This window comes from Saccoglossus kowalevskii, chromosome 3, assembly GCF_978046115.1.
Source record: "Saccoglossus kowalevskii chromosome 3, keSacKowa6.1, whole genome shotgun sequence".
NCBI lineage: Eukaryota > Metazoa > Hemichordata > Enteropneusta > Harrimaniidae > Saccoglossus > Saccoglossus kowalevskii.
The window spans coordinates 35,837,866-35,860,573 of NC_140643.1; the positions used below are offsets into that span (position 1 = coordinate 35,837,866).

General features: G+C 33.2%; 1 protein-coding gene across 2 annotated transcripts; it reads left to right on the forward strand.

Moving 5' to 3' along the window:
* The first annotated feature begins 445 nt into the window (after window positions 1-445).
* Window positions 446-22,065, forward strand: foxP2 (forkhead box P2). Of its 2 annotated transcripts, NM_001164969.1 has the most exon segments (14): window positions 458-556; window positions 5,617-5,812; window positions 11,999-12,223; window positions 13,770-14,091; window positions 14,216-14,417; window positions 14,608-14,721; window positions 15,248-15,416; window positions 15,777-15,969; window positions 16,198-16,239; window positions 16,976-17,154; window positions 17,685-17,806; window positions 17,943-18,021; window positions 18,484-18,611; window positions 19,110-22,065. In NM_001164969.1, coding segments are annotated over 13 exon segments (2,151 nt in total). In that variant the 5' UTR covers window positions 458-556; window positions 5,617-5,656; the 3' UTR covers window positions 19,330-22,065.
* The last annotated feature ends 643 nt before the right edge of the window (window positions 22,066-22,708 follow it).

Genomic DNA, 22,708 nt, shown 5'->3' on the forward strand with positions numbered 1-22,708 from the left:
CAATCATATTTATCACTTCCTTATTTACACAACAAATTTTCGGAAACCTCGGTAAGCAGTCCTGAGGAAACGAAGATCAGTTGTTGAGTGTTGAATTTTCATAAGTCTTAAGTATAAAATGAACCGAAATTCAAACCCAACCCCGTCGTTTCTTTTGTTTCATCCCTTGTTTACTCAGCAGGTGTAATCTGACGTCACGGTATAACCGAACAACATCTTGAAATAACAAAGTGATATGCGCAAAAAACAAATAGTTCGACGAAGATTCTCGATTAAATCCAAACTTTATAATCTTATATGGAAATATAACAGGTCAAATATAGTATAAGAATTTTATTTTGAGTCATAGAAAAGAAGTTTGCGAAATTGAAGCGAGAAAATGCAATACCACCGATAAAGTAAACAATCGCGGATGAACATAGTTATTATTTATTGAAGTGAGCCGATGATTTGCTGTATACAAGGCTCATGCATGTGCGCTGCTGGGCAGAGAAAATCAACAGAATTTTTCTCGTTCTCGTCTGCTTCGAAAACCTCAGCATCACCAGTATATAAGGTAAATATAATTCTTAAAATCTTGAGTGGCTTTTTACCTTTTATAGTCCCGCCGATCACGAATATTTGGCGTTTTTTATTATGTATTTTTGTTGTTATTTGTGGCATGCAATAGATTTCTTCGTGGATAAATAATTTGCATAGGTAATGACATGTCAGACGAACGGTGAATACAGCAGATTTGTTGCTTTTTAACATCCGAAAAGCTTCAAGAAATCAGCACACCCACTTCGAAATAAAGAGTGGGTTTGAACATACATCTTACAGCGTCATTCCGAGAAGTTTTTGCGTCGTTTACGAGACAAAGAAAAAAGTGCTGTTGTTATTTTTGACCGATCAAAGGGCTGTCATTTTCTATAAACAATGCTGCATATGTAATGAAGTTAGGAACTGCACGGGAAAGGACACTTTGGAATCAGTTTCTGGGACGCAAATCGTGTGGTACTATTTATGCTTTGGCATTCTAGCTAACCCAATTATCGAGGGCTTAACTTTTGCTCTGGAATATACGGAATGTTGAGATTTTTTTGGCATGTTATTGTTTATTTGGGCAGGCGACCATTAAAAACGTGAAGGCACTTCGGCGATGAATTTACCACTGGGCTACACAAGAACCAGCACAGTTTAGCTGTTACCAGTGAACTACTTTTCCACTTCTGCGGTTTAGGCATTTTTTTTTTCCTTGAGATTCTAATTCTCGTGAATTTAATTGAAACTTTAGGCAAGGAAAGTTGGAATGCTGTCTCTGAATGGCCCCCTTGTTTACCATTTTGATGTGCTTGTTTACATAGCAGTCCTATGTAAATTCCAGATGTTCACAATGAGCGGCCATTTTTCCATTAATCAGTCTCCTGTTATTGTTTTGTCTGACTCACTACTGGAAGTATCCATTCGAAGCTTCATAAAACCTCCCTGGGTGTGAAAATAATCACTCTCGAATACTAATAGTAGTTCAAAATGCGCAATATTGGGCCTCTTTTCCATTCATTCATTCTGTCTTTATTTTGCAGCACTGTACCGGTTTGGTTCTTATATTCAAAATAAAACATTTATCATTCTATATTTGCTTTATGATTAAAGAGAAGCAAAATCTTTTAATCGTAAAATATGCATGTATTCTTTATTATGGTGTTGTTACAATGTAGTTTTATCTGTTTAAATGAAAAATATTTCAACTTGTGAAATTGCCCCTTTTGTAGTTAATATTAGTGAGATCATGAACCCACTCTCCAAAAAATAGTAGTCTCATGGTGAGATAACAATCTGTATGCATCTTTGATTCTTCATTAAAAGTCTTTTAATTTCTACTGAGATGCAGCAATAAAAAAGATGAAACCTCACAATGTGTCAATACAAGCTTTATCAAAAGAAATCCCAAGTGACAAAAAGTTCACAAATTGAGATGTTTATCAGACTGTCACATTTGTATGAAGAGTCTGGTCTTTAATGTGAATTGATCTTTTGATTAATTACATCACTATTGTTTCAAATCAGTGAAAGGGTCAATTAGTTTTCAACACGCATTTAAATGAGTGAGATACGGTGATTGAAACAGATAAAATTGGCCAACCTTTTTTTTGACATCTCTCATTCAAAACACCTTTGACTATTTAAATAGATTTTCCAATTTGTGATACAATAATCACTCATGGCTCTCTTTATATTCAAATATTGACAAATAAAAGTACTTGTACCAGATACAGGGCCATTAGTCTGTGAAACTGACCAAAATACATCAATTATTTCCATTACTTTTTTGGGCATCTGTCAAAAAATCTATGAAATATTAGTTTCAGTATATAAGCATTTATTTCGTGCAAGATGCTTTTTCCCTTTCGTCAGAAGTCAGTTTTGTTTGACAGATGGTAAATTTTCATGGAGAAGTAATATAATAAATGCAAGAACATAAAATTCATAAATTTTTAGCATCTATTTGACTGTAAAATTTATAAACAAAATTATTGTGAACTTTTTTTAGATTTCTTTGTCTTCAAAAGTTACACATTTGAGAAAAAAAAATTGTGTTGAGTGTTTCAAAGTAAATGTCATTTTTAGCTTGCGTATCTAGACATTTGTCATCTTTTGTGTGCACACGAAAACCTACTCATAGTGAGAAAAAAGCAATTAGAAATTTATGACTGCATTTCATGAATAATTTCTCATTGTATTCAGTAGGCAGAGAAGGCCAGTTTGAATAGACAATGGAAAATAGCTAATTTGAGAGCTATTGAGCATTGTGGGAGCGTTTCTCTCCCAACTGCCTATTTCTTGTAGTAATTTTTTTCCTGAAGAAATTCTCTATTTATTTTTTTTCAACCAGTTTTTGTGATCTGTGCTTAATTAAAGTGTTTCACATCTTCTTGAAATAAAAATACTTCCAGTGGTTTTAATTTTTTTTTTAACTATGCAAACAACCAAAAAAACAACATGTATGATATCCATAACTATGAACAAAAAAACAATATAATTCTTTTTTGTTTGAAAACGTCACAATTTATATTCGACTTTCTCCCACCATCTTTTATTAGCTGCAGAAACCTCACTTAGTTGGTTTACCCTGACTGCTTGGGCCCCAAAGCTTCATGTTGTTTACACTTGTGAACATATTACTGTGTAGCTGTGTTTGTATGCTAAAATGGCTTCATTATATTTATTGATCTAGGGCCTGTGTTTATTCATATGAATTTACTTATTTACATTTGGTGCAAGCTGGTATGCAAAATATGAAAGGCAGTCTTTGAATCTGAAAGCAGCAACCTTCCAGTCTGTGTTTGGGTTAGGCCTTTGTCTTGACTGCTGATAAACATGTATTTTGTTTACAAAGTTCTGGAATATAGGGCTGATGTTTGCTATTGGACATGGGGTATTATTAAATACTTGTAAAATAGTGAGACGTGACTTGGGAAAGAAGCACGTACAGTTGCCCATTTTAAGTGTGTGGAATCTGCATCCTGTACCAATAACTAAATAAAGCAAATATTTAACTCTTATGAATATTAAATATGTCAAATCTTGTTGTATATTATGTGTCTCATACTATGGCATATATATATAAAAACAGTTAATAATGTTTTCCTGCCAAATTCAAATTTTCACCCTCAAAAATACATAAATTAGACGAAATTCTAATAAGAATTATTGGCTGATATATTATTATTTACTGCATTCATTAATGTTTTATTTAATTATTCATAAATACAAACCCTTTTTTTTTTTGCTGTACAAGTAGCCCTTTTAATTATAAAGAGGGAACAAAATGCAGGAAAACAACTCTTGACTGTTGTCAAGGCAACCTTTCATCAAACCAACTAGCCTGGCAATGATAAATTTTAAGTTGCAAATTGTTTGATTAATAGAACTGTTCAGTTGATGCAAATATCCATTGAAAATTGAAATATTCTTGTTGCTGATGTCGATAAGTGTGCAGACTTTAAAAAACTTAGTTATGAATATTATTGATATTAGTCGGGTGGGGGATTGTAAATAAAACAAAGGGTAAATATGTACTTTGTGGTGTTTATTCTGCCTGCTTGTGTGGCACTGAGGGGAGTAACCACATCCACCTTGGAATTATTAATTTCATTTAAAAATTATTTCCTTTTATATCGAGAAATTCAATTGCTTTTTTATGGTGAATATCTGAAAATCTTAAAACAAGGCTGTTATTTGTTAACAGTAGCTTTGTATTATGTCCATTAAAAGTTAATGTATCATAGCGTAGAGCTAAAAAAAATATGACCATAGCATGTGCATCATGTTGCAGTCAACAGTTCAGTCCAATGCAATATATATCACAGCAAGTGGTGACCGTGGATTATGGGTCTAGTACCTTATCTTCAAATATGATGTACCCTCAAGAAATGTTTTTGTTTTATTCATATTTTGCTTCCCAAATGTGCACTAGAATTTTAAAAGACCTCTAAAACTGATTCATCGTGTACATATTTGTGTTGGGTGCGATAAATCGACACACTCACATGCATAATAATGACAGTACAGTAATTTTAAAATTATGTGCTCTGCTTTTTGTTGCATTCAAGATTGATGCTACTTTTTCTACTTTCTACTTCATGGTGGTGTGGTGAAACCATTGGAAAGTAGTACACAATAGAGCTATCATGCTGTAATGCACATGCTTTTATAATATGCATTTGGTATTCATTGCCCAGAACTCCTTGCAAAGGTTATCATCGTTCTTTGAAAATCACCCCGAAAGTAATGACATAATTGGTTGCAGCTACTTTTAACTTTTATTTAGTTTCATTGTATAAATGTTTAGGATCATGGACATGCACTTGTACCCTACAAGTATTGATGGGAATATTTAATAAAAAACATGTGTTCCCTGTTTGAACAAGCAAGCAAGTTGTTAAATTGTTGTTAAATTTACAGACGGTTACTAAAAGTAATCATAATGTACATGTGCAGACTGTGTGACTTTAGTTCATATACAATGTAAGCAGCATAGTTCACTATGTTAGTTTATACTCTGTACTTGAACTTGAAGTTACAATATGAATGTTCTCATCACAATCGCCATTCACACTGCTGCAAAAAATATCATTTTAAGTTCATTATGAATCGTACCGTGAGTCAATGTGTTTCACCTACATCAACTATCATCAAACAGTGACAAATATTAAAATTACATGTTTTCATCCATATCTTGTCATTGTTCATATATATATGTAGGGTTTATTAACTCTAAATTATTGTTACTTTGAGATATCAATAATGGTATAATTTTATATTTTTCATCTACAGTTCTTCTTAATAAAAAATGTTGGTACAGATACATGTAGTAGACAATCTACTGCTAAAAAATTTGTTGAAATTATTTGTCCCAAATATACCTGAATGATGCTTGTGAAAATATAGTGAATTGTTGATAAACGGCATCTTATTTCTATATAAATAAATATACTAGTACTTTATTTTTCAGATGACTCAGTCAGAATTATTTCATTCACACCTGGTGATCCCAAATGTCATCTCTTTCATTCCTAGTTATTTATGTTCTTTTTTTGTTTCATCATTCAAATTATTTTTTCTGCTTTTCAGGTTATTTTTTCAGCTCTTCTTCCAAACCCCTGTCGTCCTTATGAGTGACTCAACAACAGCAGCTATCTCCAGTCAAGCCACTGCTGTTCCAAGTAACGCCATTCACAACACAGGAACCAATGGTACTGTGGCATCCCCTCCTCACCATGAGAGTAACCACTCTGATATGGCGCAACAACTTCATCAACAACAACAGGTTAGTTTTTTTATCTCTCAATACAAATACACCAAGGGATATTCTAAATCACCGAATTGAACTTGCATGTTTAAACATTTATTGTATTATAATGCTGTACAACATGATAAATATAACCAAGAATTCCCAGAACTTCGTCATATTGTAATTTTTATTCTCAGAGTACACTAAAAGACAGATTAGTCTGGGAGAGGGGGTAAATATCCAACATAAGTTTATAGTCATGCACATGTTCTTTATTTGTTATTCAAAGTCAACAACATCATACTATGGATTATTTACTATGACTGTTAAAAAATTTAAGCAAGTTGGCCGCAAAGACTTCAGAAATCCTGTTTACATGGGGTTTTATTTATAAAAGATATCTCTATAGTACAAACTGCACAGGATCATAGAAAGTAAGCACTTTGATGGTTGGAATTGCTATGAAAATAATTTTATGAACTAGTACTAAACATGTTGCATTACTGAGTCTAGAAATAAATCAAAATTATAATAATTAACTTTAATGAGTTGAGTTTAAAATGACTTAATTTGTTTCAGGATAGAATTTAATTGATGCATGCTAAATATCAAAGGTTAATATTAACATATTTTCTATTCTCCAATCTTCTATATGTTGATTGGTTGGTTATGTAGAATATAAATTTGCATATAACGGTAGGCAAGATGTGAAAATGTTCACTTGGTTCATTGTTATCAGATAACAGTGTTCAGTGTCTGTCATCTGTCCCTGAATGGATTCTTTCAAAAACAGATTGTATGTATAATATATAACCACTCCAGGAACACTCTTGCAAGTCAGTCTTATAAATGAATGAAACTATAGTGTACTAAAGGTGCTATGGACTATACTGGCTTGATTTCGTTCTTGATCATCCAGTAACTTTTAATCTTTCTATCAATCAAACTCTAGTCAAATAAATTTAAATTGACAGGGTAATCTTGAATAGACCTACTCTTTATAGACATCGATTGTGATTCCACGTTTTGTTCTTACAGAAAAGTTGCTAATTTGTAAAATATTTTTTTCTAGTTTTGATGTTTACAGGCATGAAACTGTTATTTTTTGGTTTTCTTTGTGGTAGCACTTAATCCATTTCTATCAAGTGGCTTGGTTTTTACATGTACTATGTACAGATGTTATGCACAGCTTTATTGTCACATTCTGTCAAGTTGCATTAATTATTCAAATATTGACTCTACTCGCTGTATTTGGTGAATATTGGTCTGGTTGGGGCACTCTGCTGAAAAGATTTAAATCTATGTGGCATGATATGTGATTAAATACACTGACTTGAGTCATACAATCTGGATATACTTCTGGTTTCTAGATATTTATTTATAGTTTGTAGAAAGCAATTTTTGAAATATTTTTGCACATGTTTGTCGCCTAATTACTGATGGTCTTGACTTAAGTACAAGTACCAGTACATGTACCAACTCCTGGACATGTACCTGACACACTTATACACACTGATTGACTGTATTGTAAGTTAATTTGCTTCTCCCTGGAAGAAGCACCAGTTGTTTAATGGTTGTCCAACGCTTTGATCACTATTTTCTGTAAGGCCAGAATTTCTTATTGTACAAATCTAAAGCTAGGTGCATCTAGCTATTGCAGCCCTGGCCACTTTTTCACAAGACCAACCTCCACCTTTTAACATTTTATTAAAATATCAACATACTAGTTAATTAGTAATATTGCATTCTTGTAAATAATATACAAATACTATTACTTAAATTATTATACTTGTACGTGTAGCTATGAATATTTGAACCTACAGGTCTGTGTATTTTAGTGGTGACATTATTGTATTAGTGTATGTATTCAACTATCTACCTCTATATTCTAAAAATGAAATCTGATCAGAAGTGCTATCCCTTATGGATTTAAATATTCTGAATGTGATATAACAATTGTTTACATGTAAACATGGTAATGATATTGTGTGCAATATGAATTCTTAGTCGTTAGTAAAGAAATCCCATCATGCAATGTCCTCTTACAGTACAATCTGAGCATAACTTAACTTACAAGCTGTGCTTATTTCTAAAAACTCAAAAAAAAAAAAAAATTTTAAGTGAGTACTATCATCAACAATAATTTCAATATACTCTTCATAGTATTTACCATAGTTACTAATATGAGATATATTTAGGCAGATTACTTTGCGCAGTTTTGTAAGATAGCTTTAAGCCACCTTAAAGCTAAGTAAAAATGTTAAGTTATACTCAAACTGTAGTTCCTGTATACATTTGTAGTTAGTTTCTTAGCTAGTTAAAAGTCATTGTTTCTGTTGAGATCATCTCTAGCAGAATACATATTAGATTTTATATAAGTTATATTATAACATAAAATATTCAAGAAAAAAAGGATGAATTCTAAATTTATTTATTTATTCTTATTCTGATTGGCAGAACATGTTTCTAAAAGTAAATGAAACTGTGAATTATTGAGTTTTTCTAAATTATAGATTTTGATGCAAAGAACGAAGAAGCTAGATAATGAATACATACATACATAAATAAATTACATAAACTCAAATTGGAAATACACTGCATTGTAATGGGATATTTTAGGTTGTGATATGGTTATTGATTTTTTATTAAAGATTCATTTTGAACAACGAAAAAAAATTGATTGATTATTGAATAAGGATAAGTATTTTACCTTTCCTTTCTAGAAACTTCAAAATACCCTTGTTCATCAAATAGTTTGTACTATCAGGCACATGGCCATGACATGATTACATAATTTTGTGTATAAAATCCTCTGTATGTAAAAAAAACTAAGCACAATCCACATTGATTGTTTACTTAGTCCCTGATTACTTATACACTATGTCATTGGGTTACTATGGCAACTGGTGACCTCAGAAGTAGGTCAAGGGGATATATGTCCTGCATAAAATCAATACCATTTATAGTGAGACTAAAAATGTTTGTTGTTCATAAAAACCTGACAGCCTGAGAAGATGAAAGCAACATCTGATTGTGTATCTGTGGAAAAAGAATGAATTTCCCCGCAAATACACGAGTGCTGCCATATATTGCACCTATATAATGAATGAGTGACATTTGAACTGTGTTTACTGTGTAAGATTTTGTGACATCATTCAGGAATAAACCATTCTACTGCAGGGAAAGATCTCCCAAGTGTTAACTTATTAAAAAGAGCAGTGTTGCATCATAAGAAATGTTCAACAAATTATATAATCCAGTGTGAGGATGGAATTAGTGGACAAACCCATTCAGGAGGCAAATTTCTTGTTAGTTTCTTAGAAAATGAGAACATAAAGGCGACTTTCAAATTGTGACCAATATTAAAAACAAATTACATGTTTTGACAAATTTATATCGTGTCCACAGTCAACAATCGTGGTTAAAATATTAAATTAGGTTACTTGATGTTCACGATTTCTACCCCATGGTTATAATGGTTGAGCCTATAAACTTGGATGACGTCAATGTAAGGCTTGACTAGATTTATAGGATTGTCAGTTTTCATATTGGACAGAGTGGGTAATTATTGGCCCCAGTAGAGTGTGATCACAACCTTTACACTACACAGCTCTCTTGTTTAATTGAAGTCATCTCCTCGATCAAAAAAAATGGAACAGTCTTCTTAATTTATTCTATAATCACAATAAGTTGGAACGCAGGGAAAGAAAAAATGAAATGTAGAGCAGCTCCAGGTTTTGTGAGGTCAATAAAACGCAAGTTTAGTGAATAGGAGCGAACAATAGTTTAGAAAATGGTAAATGGGACTATAAAAAGACACCCTTGGGAAATTGTGCTATTAAAATAGAGATGACAATGTTGTAAATTATAACATGTTGTTGAAATATACGGTATAGTAGAATATTAAAATTATTATTTAAAATTACAGCATTATCGCATTACAAGCAATGCATTGATCCATTCTCAATATTGCAGGCTTCTTAGATGTATTATCTTTTTGATTTTCCACATTTTATTCTTTGTATTGTTTCCCTGCATTGGTTATAAGATGCACATTGCTTACTTTCAAGTATGAAAGTATGATGAATCGAGGCATTCATGTGTATTTCCAGTATTTCAAGCATGAAAATTAGGTAAAGGTCTGTGACTAAATGGTTTACAGAATGAAAGCTGGAAACTAAAGGTTGTCCGTATATACAGCCCACAGGCTTAGCATCTTTACTTATGAGAGATTAAACATCATTATCCCTGTGACAGCAAAAATTACCGTATACGGTAATCTATCATCAGATTAAAAACATGCAGTTTGTTTCTCTGCATTCAGTGTGAATTATAGTGAAGTTATAGATGCACTATTGCATGTATATTGAATGAAATATTTGTTGCATTCATCCTAAAATAGTAATGAAGTTTTTGGTTTATCTCACTGTGAAATTAATATTTGCTTGATGCTTCTGATAATGAAATCATTAAACATATTTCTGCAGCAAGTTTAATATTGACATCTGGAATGATACTGAGCCCAACTTCCCATGGACAACTTCTTCATGAAAAACTATTATTATTTTTCGGTATGTCATGTTGATACCGTTTAGGGAAGTGTAGATGGGAATTTGTTCGAGAGAAATTGATCCATCTTAATTAAAATGAAGCTGTCATAAATGGGTTAGTTTTCTTCACTGTGTGTATGGTGCTAATACAAGGTTGTTTAAAAAAAAGTGTCAGTTGCTAAATATGTGAATTAGCCATTGCATAGTTAACCTTTAGTCTGGGTTTTATGAGTCAATATTATGGATATTGCTCTGGTGTGTGGTAGTTAAGTGCGAATGTTGACATAACAATGCTGTTCATGATACTGTTGATCTTATCAAAAACTTTGTTATATTTCTTGTTGAAGACTGTTTCCAGTGAGAAATTACCTTATGGGGCATATAGTTACATATAGTTACAAATTCGCTCAAAATGTTGTACTAACCTGATCCACCAGAATATATTTTGCTGTTGTGTGCATTGCATCATGGGAAGGTTTGATGTATGTATACATATTTGCATCAAACAATAGAATGTGTTTATTTTGTATCAGCTTTTCAAAGGTTATCAAAAATATGCAGATACCGTATTTGCTTGAACATAAACCAAAAATGTGTGTTAAAAATGTTGTAAACTATGATTTATTTTGACGATACATGTATATTCAAATTGGTGATACCGGAGTAGATCAATAAATGGCAATGATTCAATCTTTGCCAGGTCCCATGTTTGAGTTGACAACCCCAACACAGATATACTACATTACATTTTATATTGTAATAATGGTCAAATCAAAGAACAAAGATCTAGATTCCTTGCAGCTTTATACATCTATGCCCCAAAGCTGGAAGATTTTAGCATGGATGAATTATTTCCTATTATTGTTTCAAGTAATGATTTTTTCATTCTTAGCATTTTTGCAAAATTTATTTTCTATATTCTTGATATGTTTTAGTACTGTAAGTTTTTGTTGTTCTGAATATTTTGTTTTGTTTTGTTATTGTTATTTCTGGACTTTACTCAAGATTTCATTGGTACATTCCAAATAAACAAAATTCTATCTTCTATCTATCTATACTAAAAGATAACATTCAGTGACCCTTGTAATCTCTTTAGGGCTTGTTTGACCAAAGAAATCATAAAAAGGTATAAATCTTTAAAACAATAATATGACCTTTGTATCTTGGGAGTGTTTGTATGTATGTTAAGATGTGTTTTGATGAGTTGTGTTCCAAACACATATAACCAAAACATCAAGTATGTACAAACCTGAAAGTTGGGAGTCCCCTGTTACTGGCCAATTGAACAGATGGAAGATACAGACAATGGATATTTACTAGGAAACATAACAATTTTTTTCTTGCGTTTGTACCTGTTCACAGAAGAGTATTAGCGACAGCACCATAGCCATTGTAGTGTGTCTTGTTTAGTATGGGTCCCATGTAACGTGTACATTACCAGTAAAATACATTTTGTTTTGTTTACACAAAATTTAAAAGTATGCTGCATGAGAACTGGCATTCCGTTTCTTAAAAACTTAGCTTGTTTTAATGATTTTGACAGCTTTGAGGGACTTACAGTTATTGTTCATCCTATGCTTGCGCAATGAATGTATACAGCAGTCACACTCCATTGAGCAAAAGGTCTAGTTTTAACAACTGGAAATGCATTTTCTTTTTTTATTTATGGTAGGCTATGCAGCAGGTATTGATGCATGCAGCACCTAAAACTCCGACAAAATCCACCACACCAGTAAGAGATAAACAGCTTCAGCAGCAGCCAGCCCAACAGACTATTATCATACCACAGCAGCTCACACCGCTGCAGATGCAACAGTTATTGCAGCAGCAAGTCTTGACGCCGCAGCAATTACAACAACTTATACAAACTCAGCAGCAGGCATTACTTCAACAGCAGGTTAGATTGATACCTACAGCACCTGATTAACACACTGTACAAATACCGGTACTAAACAGCTGTCAATGCTATTGTGTAAAGCACTTACATATGCTAGGGAGGCCACTGTTGTCCATACACTATAATTCTCATGAAGTTCAACCTAAGATAGTAAAGTTTTTAGATTTCTTTGAAGTTTGCAGTCCACTGAATATGGATCCAAGTAAGGATTTAGGACATCAGAATGAACTTTTCATACTTTATGGAATCCATAGCTATATGTATCTAATTATTCAACAGAAATTTCAGAGCTCTATCATTGATGGAACATATTTAAAACGGTGGTTAAAGAATTGACAACCTGTATTGTTATGACTGAATCTGCATATTTGCATGTATTTTCAATAATTAATAAATCTTACCATTATGTATAATCAAAGACCTTAGACCTGTGTTTTCTATGGTATAATATAATTTTACAACATCTTTAAATTTTTTAAAAGCCATCTACATTTTACTAAACGTCAAAACATTGGTCACAGAAGTTTTTATGATCATTATAACAATGAATACAGGAATCCTGTTAGTGGTTAACACGTTCACATAACATGACGTGAGTGGGAAGATGGTGATGTCTTTCTAGCTGACTCCACTCTCATTGCAAATTTAATTTGAATTGTTATTGTGTTCAACTTGTTGAGCTAGGTTAATTAGCTTAAAAAGTAGTAAGTTATTTAATTAGTAAATTAATAAAGCCACAAAAATGACAAATATTATATTACCCTGTTTGATTAATGAGTTGCTCAGTGATTGGAAGATACCAGTTATAGGAAAGAGAATGAGTTTTAATCTAGATTTACATCTTTATCTTTTGTTTCATGCCTTATCGCCAATGTTTTTTTTTTTTTGTTTTTTTATTTCAACCCTTCTACCCTTCATCACTCATTTACTCAACAAAACTGGTTGGAATCATGATTTTTGGTTAAAATACCATATCTAACATAAACACTGCAAATATTTTGCTAGGACCTGTGATTTGGTCATGTTGTATGATTTTGGTATCAATTTATCTTCGTAAAACTGCTTCCAAGCGACGTGAATGCTAATTATTCACGTAATCACATTACGAGAATGTTTACCAAAAAAATTGATCAAAGCGATCATAAAACAAGGGGAACAATAGCGCTCTCTTTCTCCTTGTTTTACTTTCCATGCTCAGTAGTACACAACATGGACTCTGATAGAGATTCTAGATAGGACTTGTCAATATAATAGATAAAGGAATAAAACTATAGCTTTGTTTCATAAAGATTAATTTTTAAAACAGTTTCCATGAACCTACCATTTTGAGCTGAACTCTGGTTATTATTTTCATGCACAACATCAGATGGTCAATCGTGAACAAATCAACAGCCACAAATAATGCATGTCATCATTGCTTCTAATATAAACATATAAGATAAATTTTATGTGGAAAACACAGATTTGGCTGCTTAATTATGTTAGTTAAAATGGTATAAAGGAAGGAAGGAAAACGGATTGAATGTTGATTTTTTTTTAACCCCAGAATGCACACCAACAAAAAATCCAACATCAATTACAAGAACAGATGCAACTACAGTTATTACAGCAGCAGCAGCAGCAGCAGCAACAACAACAGCAGCAGCAGCAACAACAACAACAACAGCAGCAGCAACAACAAGTTGTTGTGGCATCTGGTGGAGGTGGCGATAAGGCAACCAAACAACAGCAAGCACAACAGCAACAGCAGCAGCAGCAATTACAGTCAATAGCTCTGCAACATCAAATTATGCAGCAACTTCAAGCACAGCAGCGCCACATGTTACTGCAACAGGGCCAGGGGTTTGCAATACAACATTTGCCACAAGGTGAGTGATCACAGGGGCAGACATTTATGCCTTTAACAATGCTAGGATATAATAAATCATTTTACAAAACTTATCTTGTACTTCGTTTACATCCATGCTGACATTCAATATTATTCGATACTAGGCATGACACAGGCAGAAATCCAGCAGCTATGGAAAGAAGTATCCGGTGGAAGTGAAGACAGTCCAAAGAGTGCCAATGGTGTAAATGCACTTACTCTTGCAGCTGTTGGTGCTCGCTCTTCAGTTAATGGTTTTCCCGAAGGGGCATTACTTCATCCAGGGTTACTGCCAGCTGGTACCCAACTCACTCCCAGTGGCATCTTGTAAGTACAGTCCTACTTGGTCTTCTGTTGATGTACAACTAGATTCTGTTCATTAGTGTGGTAGCTTCACGTCAGCCGTTGATGTGTTATGCAGTACTTGGTTATGCATTGAGCTGATGTTATTATTGTATATTGATTAAAATGTTGCAAAAAAAAATTCCATATCTAAATACTATGTTTGTACTTTCAGAGTCTCTTCCGAAGAGAATGCAGCCAATCCCAATACTCATCCCTTGTATAACCATGGCATGTGTAAGTGGCCGGGTTGTGAAACTATGTGTGATGATTTTCAAGCATTTCTCAAGTAAGTTGACATCAGCTCTTTTCCCTAGTGACCATTGAGAACCAGGTTAGACTTGTTGATGACTAACTTGAAAATAAAGCTGCCAAGTATAAAATTACTGGTCGTCATAATTATTCATGTTTTACTAATACGTAATAAACTACACAGAAAGAAACTAATTATGTTAAAATTCATATATTTATTCAAGCATAAAAGATATAACTAATGCACAGTAATTATGCAACAAGGCTGAGCAACTGCCATAAGTATCTCAAGCTAATTGTTAAAAAGAATGATAAATGACAATGATTTTTTTTGACCAGGTGAATATAGTCATTTGTGGAAAGAAGCATTTAACACCCTCAACAGTAGTCAATAGAGTATTGTCTGTTTTACGTTACGACACTGGGGACCAAAATAGTCACATTCTAGTGAACTAGACATTGTCTCTACAGACTTGCCTTATAAACTGATTTATTATGTGTCCACAAATGAGATACGATTATATTTTTCTTACGCTTTCAATTCATTTTTCTCTCCACTGCAGACACTTAAATGTTGAACACTCGTTAGATGATAGAAGTACAGCACAGGCACGAGTTCAAATGAACGTTGTACAACAACTAGAAATACAACTACAAAAAGAAAGAGAGCGTCTCGCTGCCATGATGGCTCACCTGCATATGAAGCCATCAGAACCCAAACAACCAGAACCAGTGAGTATTTAATATCAAAGCATTAATGTTAATACTCTTTCTCACAAATACTCGTGTGACATCTTTTTTATTAAGCTATGCTCACTACTGTTAAAAGTGGCCAAACCTATGATGTTATGTCTGCCACTCAATTTTAGTTATCGGTAAATTTTCGAGAGTCAATTTGTAATAGTAATCATTCCATAAAGATCTTTAAGACTTTCATGAAATTTCACCTCCATTTATTCAAATAATAAAGTTTGATATCAACAAAAATTAAACTGTTTACAGGTATAATCCCTTTTAAGTAAACATTTATTGGAAAATTATTTGTTGTTATTACTATTTTTTTATTATTTTATTCTTACTATTATTTTCTAGTTGCCAGTCAGTCTTGTAAAAGCAACACCCATGACAACAACAAGTACACCAACAACGCATGTACAAATGTCATCACCGCCACCACCACCGTCAGTTGACACAAGTACTCCTCTTCACACACCACCGCCAAATGTCACTGTGGGACCAATCAGGAGGAGGCTTTCAGAGAAATTTTGTCTATCGCTGGGATCAGGTAAGATGTGTCTCAAGAATGTTTTTCTTTGTGTGTGTTTCATCATTCTAATCACATGATCTCTTAAGATGTCTTGATACTGTCTACATGTGATAGGAGTGTCATTTCTCTTTTTTTCAATGACTTTATGTCATTATTTTGATTTGAAAGTGAATCCCCTCGACTACTAATAGTAGCCTTGTTAATTGAAACTCTAAAGTGACTTGTATTTTCGTCATTTTCTTGTAGATATGGTCAGCCAATTATCATCAAGCTCAACATATGAGATAGGTCAATACATCTTTCAATTACTCCTCATTTTCATTACTAAACCTCATACTATGTCCATAGCATGTACAAATGATGTAGGTTACATTATTGTTACTGAGAATACATGGATACATTTACTTTTTCATCCAAAATGAAACTTTGAAATTGCTTGCTGAAATTGTATGTTTGGTAATATTATTTTATAAGCGCATTCCAGTCATTCTCGGTGACAATATTCAAATCTACAGTTTGAAATGTATACTTTCTGTTCAGTATTGTTGTTTTGGAGGTGAAATTCAAATTCTGCATGTTGTATATATTATGATTTCAGATGTCAAATTACCTTCTTTAAATAAGTTCTTTCAGTTCTATATAAGTTCTGTAAGTCATGCTACTCCCTTTCGCAACAGAACAATAACCTCACTTATTATACATCATTTTGCTGAGAGGAACAAGACAGAATTACATACTCCTGAAAAGTGGTGTGGTGTGGTTCTAAATATTTTTCCCATTTACTGTGTGATATGTTCTCATCGAAATGTTGTGCAAATGTCTGTAAAATCTGGTACAACAGTAATAACTGAATTTTTTGTCTATTTGTGTTCTTCCAAAAAATACTTTTTTTTTCTCCAACACTGTTGCAGTGTAGTGCGTGTGGTTGTATGCATTGCTACACTTTCAAACTTTTGTTGTGCATGCTAATTTGCTGTTTGTCCAATATAATCCTGATTTTTTCTTTGTTTTTTATCTTTTGTAGAAATTCAACGTAACTGTGAGTTTTATAAGACAGCTGATGTGCGGCCACCTTTCACTTATGCTGCATTAATACGACAGTCAATTATTGATTCACCTGATGGCCAACTCACATTGAATGAAATTTATAACTGGTTTACTAGAACGTTTGCCTATTTCCGACGAAATGCTGCAACGTGGAAAGTAAGCAACGAGTTATTTGATTTCAACAGAATTGCATCATAGGAGGACTGACGTCTGTTGTGGGATCAAGTTGGGATTGCAATACTCAGAATTCTTTTTAATTCTAGTGCATTTTGTGATCACTTCAATGCTTGAATAATCTTACAAACATCATAATTATACCTCATATTCACACAGATGAAAGAACTTTGTCAACTAATTCCTGGCTCTGAATCAATAATGAAAATCCTGTGTTCTAAGTAGTTCTAATATGCGTTGTTTATCTACTTCGTATAAAACAACATATAGTTACTAAAGTGTTTGTCACTATCATTTTAATTTTTAAAGACTCTCGGAGAAACTATTGGCCTCAGTGGCTCTGAGAATCATTAAAACAGAATATTGACTGACACTGAGGTAACAATTAGAGGCCCTATAACAGTAATGGTCTACCAATTCATAACATGTAAACCTCCCATGCGAATATTATTCAACAAACAAATAGAGTGACATACAGAGTGATAAGATTGTATTATATTTGTATTACCCAGAATGCTGTGCGACATAATCTCAGCCTCCATAAATGTTTTGTGAGAGTGGAGAATGTGAAAGGTGCAGTGTGGACAGTGGATGAGATGGAGTACCAGAAACGAAGACCACAGAAGATAAGTGGGTAGGTATTGTACAATGCAATACAACAAATTTCATTCAGAATAACAGTCTCTTTGATCATGGAACCTAACTATCTGTATCACTTTGAAAAAACTAAATTATATGCCAGGTCACTCACTCCAATTTGTTACTTCTAGACCTGGTACACCAATGAAAACTGAAAACAGTCCAACTTCTTTGCATACTTATGGGCAAAATTTAAATGCTAGTATACAGGTAAGATGTGTTCCCTAATTCATCATTCAGTTTAGTGATTAGTGAGGATAGAGTGGTTGCTTAATCCATATGACATCATAACTCTTCCAAATACCAAGGTTATTGATCAATGGAACAGTGGATGTGATCAGTGGGTGGGAATGGAACGCTATTTGAGGAACAAAAACAACTTGCATGGATCTTGAGATCTCGTCAGCCTGTTTTGTCTAAGGTTTATTAAACCAGCACATGTGATAATTAAGTCATTGAATCACTGTTGTGATGTACACATTTACCCGGTAGTATCATTATGTCTTTATTTCACCCAGGAATCTAAGCATAGACTTGCAGCCAAATAAGTTCCAGGTTTTCCCTGTTTCTTACAAAAGTAAAATTGTTTACAACATGATCTGTTTATATTTGAATTTATCATGTATTGTTATGAGATATGGAAGAAACTTCATTGTTTGTGTTTGTTTTTAGGCTGCACTTGCAGAGAGCAATTTGCCATTACTAAGTAATACAGCTGTGAATGCTAGTAACGAAGCTGAAAACAGTGATCTGAGTAATAATCCTGCCACAGATGATATTGACAATGAACCACTTAACATGTAAGTAAAATTAATGATATATTTCAACATATAAGTTTAGAGAGTAGAATCATATTAATTTTATATCATATTAATGATTGGCAATTCAGACAATTAACTAACCTCCTATGGTAATATTGGTAGGGTAACTGAATACCTGAGTTTAAATCCACACTTAAATAAGTTTGCAATTTTATATTATTTCTGTATACTGTAAAGGGGGTAATTATTCACTGGGTTTTAATTTAGCTTATTTCGCTGACTGGAAAAATGCGCTAAATTAAAACACAGTGAATATGTACAATTTAGCATAGAACACATTATCTAAATGACAAAACCGTGAATTTAAAACCCACTGAATATGCCTGAAATGGTAAATCAGTGAAATTTAAACCCAGTGAAAATTAGTCATTTTACAGTATTCATTCATCATTTCTATATATTAAACACAGGTTTATTCTGTCTGATGGAACGGGTAACATGCATACACTGATTTAATATGGTTTCAATCTGTTGCAGGTCTGATAGTGGGAGACGAGTTAAAATGGAACCAAGGCCAGAATCTATCAGCGATAGAGATGATGTGCAGAAAGGAGACATTGATGATGACAATAATAGAGAAATGGAGATCCAAGACGAGAGGGAGATGGAGATTCAAGAAGATGGTGAAAGGGATGTGGACAGCAATGGCCATGGAGATGAAACTGAGATAAGAGGACATGAACTGAAGCTGCAATAGTATTCTTTGTTGATGTTTAACAAATCAAAATGCATTATAACCTCATGTGATGTACTTATGAATATTCATTAGTTTGTGTATTAGCCATTCAGCATAGCTGTAGCTAGCACTTTTTAGTTTAGGGTCCAGAAAGCTGGATTTTGAAAAGATTCAACTCGGCTCAGTACTCCAAGCAATCATGAACAATAAGTGTCTGTAGAATATACAGATTACTGGGCCAACTACTACCCTGCTAAGTAGTGGCTTCTCACTGTGTATGTATCATTGTCATGTGTACTACATGTATTTCTTGCAAACTGCCATAGCATTTTAAAAGTCCACCATACCTACTGCACAATGATGCAGTGTTTTTCATTGCTCCCACCTGTGTCTCTATAATAAATGTTAACATTATTTACTCGTGTTCTTGTAAAGCTTTCTACATGTCAAATCAACAGAGTGCTTGTATACTTAATTATCCGCCTATTTTGTATAAACCAGAAAACAAATGCAAATTTTTTTGTTTCAAAGATGATTATAAAAAAAAGACAAAATCAACCAGTCTACCATTCTCAAATTAATAGAAAACTTAGCAATACTGTACAAAAAAAAAACTTACTTGTGTTATTTATCATGCTGTCCTGTACTATTAGGGTAGACTGTTGGTTGCGTTGTCTTGTCACATTAGTCAAAAAAAAAATGATATATTGATAAAAATGACTGCCAACTTTTATGAACAAATTTTTTTTTATTAAAAATGTGTACGTTTGTTTATGCTGTCTGTAACTTGCCCACAGATGTTCTTCATTTTTAGTGGCTCTTGTGATAATTTTTTTTTATCCGTCAAAGTTACATGTATTGTTAGGATATGAATTCTCAACTGTGTTCTGATTCAATCATTTTTATTTATAACAATTATCCTTTAAGTCTGACCAAATAAGACAAAAAACAAGTTTGACTGAGGCCGTGCCAGATGTATATTATGCTACATGTTTTTTCCCCATCCTTCTAAAGTGACCAAGTTTGTAAGGGTAGCCATATTTATTCATTTGATTCTCAAGACATAGTCCACAGTCTCAATACAAAAATAAAATCATTTTAAAAATACAAAATAGAAAAAAAAAATGCTTTTGATCATCATTGGTAGCTGCTCTAAATAAACCACCAACACATGTCATAACTCTACCCATATTTGCGCGTTATTAAAGCACATCTTCAATAAAGCACATTTAAACCCCAAATTATGTACTGGATCATTAAAGTATTTGCCCATAGCCAACTTTATAATTTCTGTGAGAACATGCACTACTAGTAGAACAAATTTGGTACTCGTTTGGTTGTCAATCAGTTTAGGTATTTGCATGGTAGAGTACATGTCATAGATTTGATGGATATAGAGAATTGCCGAGGCTTGAGCAATTGTCATGAGAAATGCATAAAATAAATGTGGTTACCTGTTCCTTCATAAGGCCAGTATTACCCATTAGGAGTACATGTACCAGTCCAGTAGAAATATTTCAAATGCATATTTTCAACAGGAAGCCAACAACTTTAAAAGCTTATATGCATATGAACCTGATGAATCCAAATAATTGATCCTACTGTAATATTGCCATTTGTGTACCACTGCTTCATCAGTTTACCCAGGGTCTTTAAAGTTGTCTTTGAATGTAAATTCAAATTGTGTCCAGGACATTTTTAACCAGTTACACTAGGGAATATTTTTTTATTTGTTCTCTTTAGTGTCTTTGATACAACAAATATTGAAACCAACCCAAGTGTTTTATCACGCCCATGTGGTTCTGAATTACATTTCAAATGTTTTCACTCATTTCAGAACTATTTTATAGTCATAGTTGTTTTAAAATACAGAGAATACAAATGCTGTTTTCTTCTTTGTTTTAAGAAGGAATGGTCTGATATATTAAATCGATTTTTGATTATGTAACTTGGGAAATAAAATGGCATAAAAAAATTACAAGCCATGACTTGACCAATGAACTCTTTAGTAGAGACTTTACAATATATAGCAACAAAGGAAGTAAAACATTCATCCTATCTTTAGTTATTAATTACTCATAATCTGTTACATTGAATTGTTTTATGTATGCCAGGGTTATGAGTATTTATGCAGCATGCTGACTTGTGTTCAGTATTTTTTTTTTTAGCAGATTTGATTCTAGACCAAACTTTTATGTATATCTCTGTATTTTAAAATTTAGCGTAAAACTTTTTCATGGTTTTTTTTAAGTTATATACTTGCACACTGATAACCAACCCATGGCTGTTCAGTAGGCATGACTGCTACATGACATAGTGCAAGTGATACTGGCAGCTATTTTGTGTTCATGTTTGTGTGCAATGCTTTGCTATTTCCAATGAGATTATTGTTGTAGGTATATCTCAGTTCATGCTATATAAGTATTTATTTTTTATCTAAGAAAGCTAAAGAAATTTATATAAAAAAAAAAACCCATAGTGATCATAATTTTTTTAATATTTACAATACTTAGATCCTGTAAACTACTTAATTATTTTGCGAACACATGGGTGTTATCTATGTATTTTGTTGTACTTTTCACAGCCCCTCCCACAAATATTTTACATCAGTGTCACTTTGAAAACATGTTTATTTTAAAAACTAGCTATGTTAACTTTCTCAGTGTCCCAGACGAAAAAAAACCTAAACTTTTCTGAAAAGTTGAAACTGTTTTAAGATTCTTAGAGCAAACAATAAAGTATAATATATAAAGTTGAGATGCGTGTATTTTATGTGTTATCGGTAATCGTGCATTTTTCCACCGCAACAATATTTGTTTTGAGATCACATGACAGTTGTGAAACTCCCTATTAATTATTAAAAGTTAATGCACTGTCTTTACATCAACATATTTAACAAAGGATCTCATTGAGTTACATACTTAGTGAATGGATCTTGGGTTTGGTCTTCCTGTTGGATCTGACGTGCACCCAGGGAGGTGGTTGACACTTGCTTGGTGTCAGCATGAAGACTTGGCTTTTACCAAGTAGTTTCCACTAGCCATGTTGGGTGGCTGCTACTCCTAGCAGTCTGCAAAATCCATGTCAGTGCTTTGCACCACTGGGTGAGGTAGAGCATGCATCAGCCAGTGACAAGTTAATCTTGGCATATTTCTGCTTCTAAAACTTTTTTAGTTGGACAATTATCTGTCATGTCAGTTTCTAAATCTACCTGTGCAACACATACCCAGCAATCTGTGGATGAATCCAATCACTGTTGTAGTTCTCTCTTATTTAAAGTGGGAGATTTCAATTATGTACTCGCTGGCCAAATAGCTTGTATATAGTTATCCTCAGACAAATTTCACCATTTGCTGCTCAAAGGGACGGGACAGGTGTGGCACTGCAGCCATGCAATTCC